General features: G+C 36.8%; 1 protein-coding gene across 1 annotated transcript in view; it reads right to left on the minus strand.

The window, feature by feature from the left end:
- Nucleotides 1–487: 487 nt before the first annotated feature.
- The window catches only part of ANLN (anillin, actin binding protein), a 57,935-nt gene continuing 54,774 nt past the window's right edge, over nt 488–3,648 (minus strand). The window contains 2 exon segments of the mRNA XM_012638751.1: nt 488–611; nt 3,359–3,531. Coding sequence (XP_012494205.1) covers nt 488–611; nt 3,359–3,531 — 297 coding nt within the window.

The following is a 3,648-nucleotide window of genomic DNA, read 5'->3' on the forward strand; positions in this document are numbered from 1 at the left end:
GACATTTTAATTTTTAGTACTCTGGTAACAAAAGACCAATAAATGATGGCAACCTTTAGAAAAAACTTCTGAGGCTAGAGATCATCAAATCTGGGGGTTTTGTCTCCAATCCCTAGATCTTGCTACTTCAAGACCCACAGCTCTAAGAAGAAAACTCAGAATTTTCTACTTCTAAAAAAATATTTTGTCATGAATAACAGAAAAATTAGATTTCTAGGAAAATAAGCCTTTTAAATTAAGATTTAGCAATATCATCTATAAAGAATTTACTTCCAATCATTTATGAATGACAGAAGAGAAATCGGTTAAACGTTTACATACAAAAGATATAAATACTGCATATTATGTAGTGAATATTGGCACAAACCCTTCTGTATTTAAAGCACAAAATGCACTCAGCAAATCTGATGCTCTTAAGTGTGTTTCTTAAGATACATTTATGAAACAGCTCAAGAAACTTATACACGGCATGGAAATTTCTCACAATTCAAGGCTTTCCGATGGGTTTGTAGCAAGCATCAGGTTGCCAAAGGCGAATATCAACAAGAACTTGATTGAGCTTTTGCATCCAGAGATCCCGCTCTTCTTTAGTATCTGCAGACAGCCAGTTCCTACAGGAGCAGAGAACAAGAGGTCAGGATTCTCTTCCCCTTATTCCATACCTCCATGTACTCTTGCTAGGAAAAAAAATGACTAAACAAACCAGTAAAATGGGTTACTCTTTATCAACTCTACGGATGGTAATCAGGGCCACATAATGAGGTGCTTCTCAAGTCCAATAGAGTGAAATTATCCTCAGTTTGGTTACGGGAATCATAGGACCTTCACCTGGCTTTACCGGTAATACTATTTTGCACTACCTCCCATTATTTTTGTCCTACCATTTTAGCAGAACATGGTATTTACAATAAATTATCTAAAGATCCTAAGACTTCGTGTGTCCTAACCTCTCTGTCTCTATCAAGAATCTCTTCCTTGCATTCATATTTACCTACAAGTTGAATGAATGAATAACTAGTTGATGGGGCAGGCAGGGCTAGGGAAGGAGGGAATTCCCTAACTCGTAGCCAGACCATCACACTGTACTCGTTATGCATCTTTACAGTTTCTCCCCATTGGTTCTAGCAATGATATAAGCATAAATGAGTGGTGAGTTGATCATCTCCTAGTAGTCAATGGAGAGAATACTATACTTAAAATAATAATTGTGCCTATTTGTTTAATTCCATACACTCAACACTGTGCTAAGTGTTGGGTATGTCTAACAGGTATGTCTACCCATTAATGCCTATTGTTACTCTGTGCAGTTTGTTCATCCCTTTTGACACAGGAGAATTCAGAGAACCAGCAAATTAAGTGGCCTGCCATGGTTACATTTGGTAAGTCACTAAGTCGAAATTTAAAAACTTAGGTCCAAAGCTCCACTGCAAAATATTGCCTCCCCATGTGATAAAGCATTTATAGTTCAAATGTGTGGTCACTATTTTGAAGTAGGCAATATTGATCATAAAAGAAATCTTTTACATTGAAGAAGGGAAAGCTAGCTAGCTCAGTAAAAATGAAAATGAGATACATTGAATTCAGATAAAAGGTATTGGTCAAAAAGACTCTGTAAGGAAACAGATCAACACAACAAAGGAGAACACAGAACTACAGAATGTTTATTATTCTTATGATTAAAAAAGTGAAATAAGTGCAGGCCACCAAGCAAAACTCAAGACTCAGCCACGACTGAATTGAGAATGCACCACTCTCACATGCTTGGGCAAAGGAGCACCCATCCCAGTTATGATAATGTTATAATGAGAAAAACTACAAGTAAATGAGGTACAGAGTAAGCACAGCATCATATGATCTACTGTTTCTACCACAGGGAAAGGTCTATAGAGAAGTCTAAGAGGGTTTATGCAGCCGGTAAAAAAATAAAGTTATCTGAAAAACGCGAGTAAAATTGAACAGGGCTGAAGTGGGCTGCTGTGGCGAGGAACTAATTGGGTACTGCACTTTGGTTGGTTGCCCACTGACTGCAGCGATAGACAGGGTAGCCATCAAACAAACAGTTATAAATCTATTTTGCCTCTCTTGCACCATCTGATACCACTGCTACATAGAAGGTTCCCAAAGGAAAGGAATGGATGAGTTAAAATGAATTCCCATCTGGAAGAATCTAGTCATCAAGAATTTCCAAAGTATGGGTCCTCTATCTAGCTGTTTTGAAACAAATTGGCAGTCTCTTGGCAACTTTGTTTTATTTTAGTGCAGTGTCTCTTGGCTGTAGCTTTCTAATAGTTTCACATTAGAAACTTATGAAGCTAGTTCTACCCATCTCCCAGTCTACAATATCCAGCAATATCCAGATTACTAAAAATTTTGTCAAATTCTAACTTTTGTCACCTAATCACAACTTTGTACATTGAAGGTGGTCTTCAAATTTCCCTTGAGCATCCAAGCAAAAGAATGTATCTTATACTTTTAGTAATAAGCTTTTCCATCTTATACTTAAGCTCAGGGTTAATAAAAAAAAGTGATACTCCCCAGAGTTTTATTCTGTTAATCTTCAACCAGAAATATGCATGACAGAATGAGACTGTTTTTGTATGTCACCTGATTAAATGAGAGTATTTTGGGAATAGAAAGGAAGGGATGTATAAAGTCTGTTTGAATGATGCTTGACTTTTCAAACTACACATGAAGTCAGTCTGTCTGTCTGTCTGTCTATCTATCTATCTATCTATCTATCTATCTATCTATTTATTGATTGATATAGGGTCTCAGCTCTATCGCCTGGGCTAGAGTGTAGTGGCATCATCATTACTCACTATAACCTCCAACTCCTGGGCTCAAGCGATCCTCTTGCCTCAGCCTCCCAAGTAGCTGGGACTATAGGCACATGCAACCACACTTGGCTAATTTTTAAATTTTTTGTAAAGATGAAATTTCACTATGTTGTTCAGGCTGCTCTCAAACTCCTGGCCTCAAAGCAATCCTCCCACCTCAGCCTCCCAAAGTGCTGGGATTACAGGCATGAGGCACTGAGCCCAGCCTCAACTACACATAAAGTCTTTAAACTTAACCCAAAAATTATTAGCTAACTGCCTTGGAAATGCCAACACTGTGAGTATATTAGAAACCATGATTAGCTAAGATATAACTAATCTTATAACTAATATTATGCTTTTCTTAACTATATTATTCTAGTTGTTATAGATTATTCTCTTATTGCTGTGGTGCTTGTTTTCTCACTAACATTACATACTTTTTGAAGGTAAGGACCATCTCTGATATTTCTTAGAGTGGTAAGAACATAGTGGGCAATCGATTATTTAGTTGACAGCAATATTTATAGACCAATACATACTTGGTGACACAGAGTGTATCCCTGCATTGGCTGACAAGAGTCTCTCGGTCATCTTCTCTCTGTGGTCGGACGGTAATTAATTCAAAAGTGTTGCGTCTTGCACAAAATTCTCTGTTGGCTGGTTCTATCTGATGGCTGGTACAATTGGCCAGATTTATCCTTCCTATGGGATTCTTTAAAAACAAATTTTAAAAATATTAGGTAGAAAATAAAACTACTAAGTCATTAAGCAGTGTTTATGTTAGTACGAATTAAAATTTAAAAGCCATTAATTTAAAAATTAAAATTTA

This window comes from Propithecus coquereli, unplaced genomic scaffold (assembly GCF_000956105.1).
Source record: "Propithecus coquereli isolate 6110/MARCELLA unplaced genomic scaffold, Pcoq_1.0 Scaffold134, whole genome shotgun sequence".
NCBI lineage: Eukaryota > Metazoa > Chordata > Mammalia > Primates > Indriidae > Propithecus > Propithecus coquereli.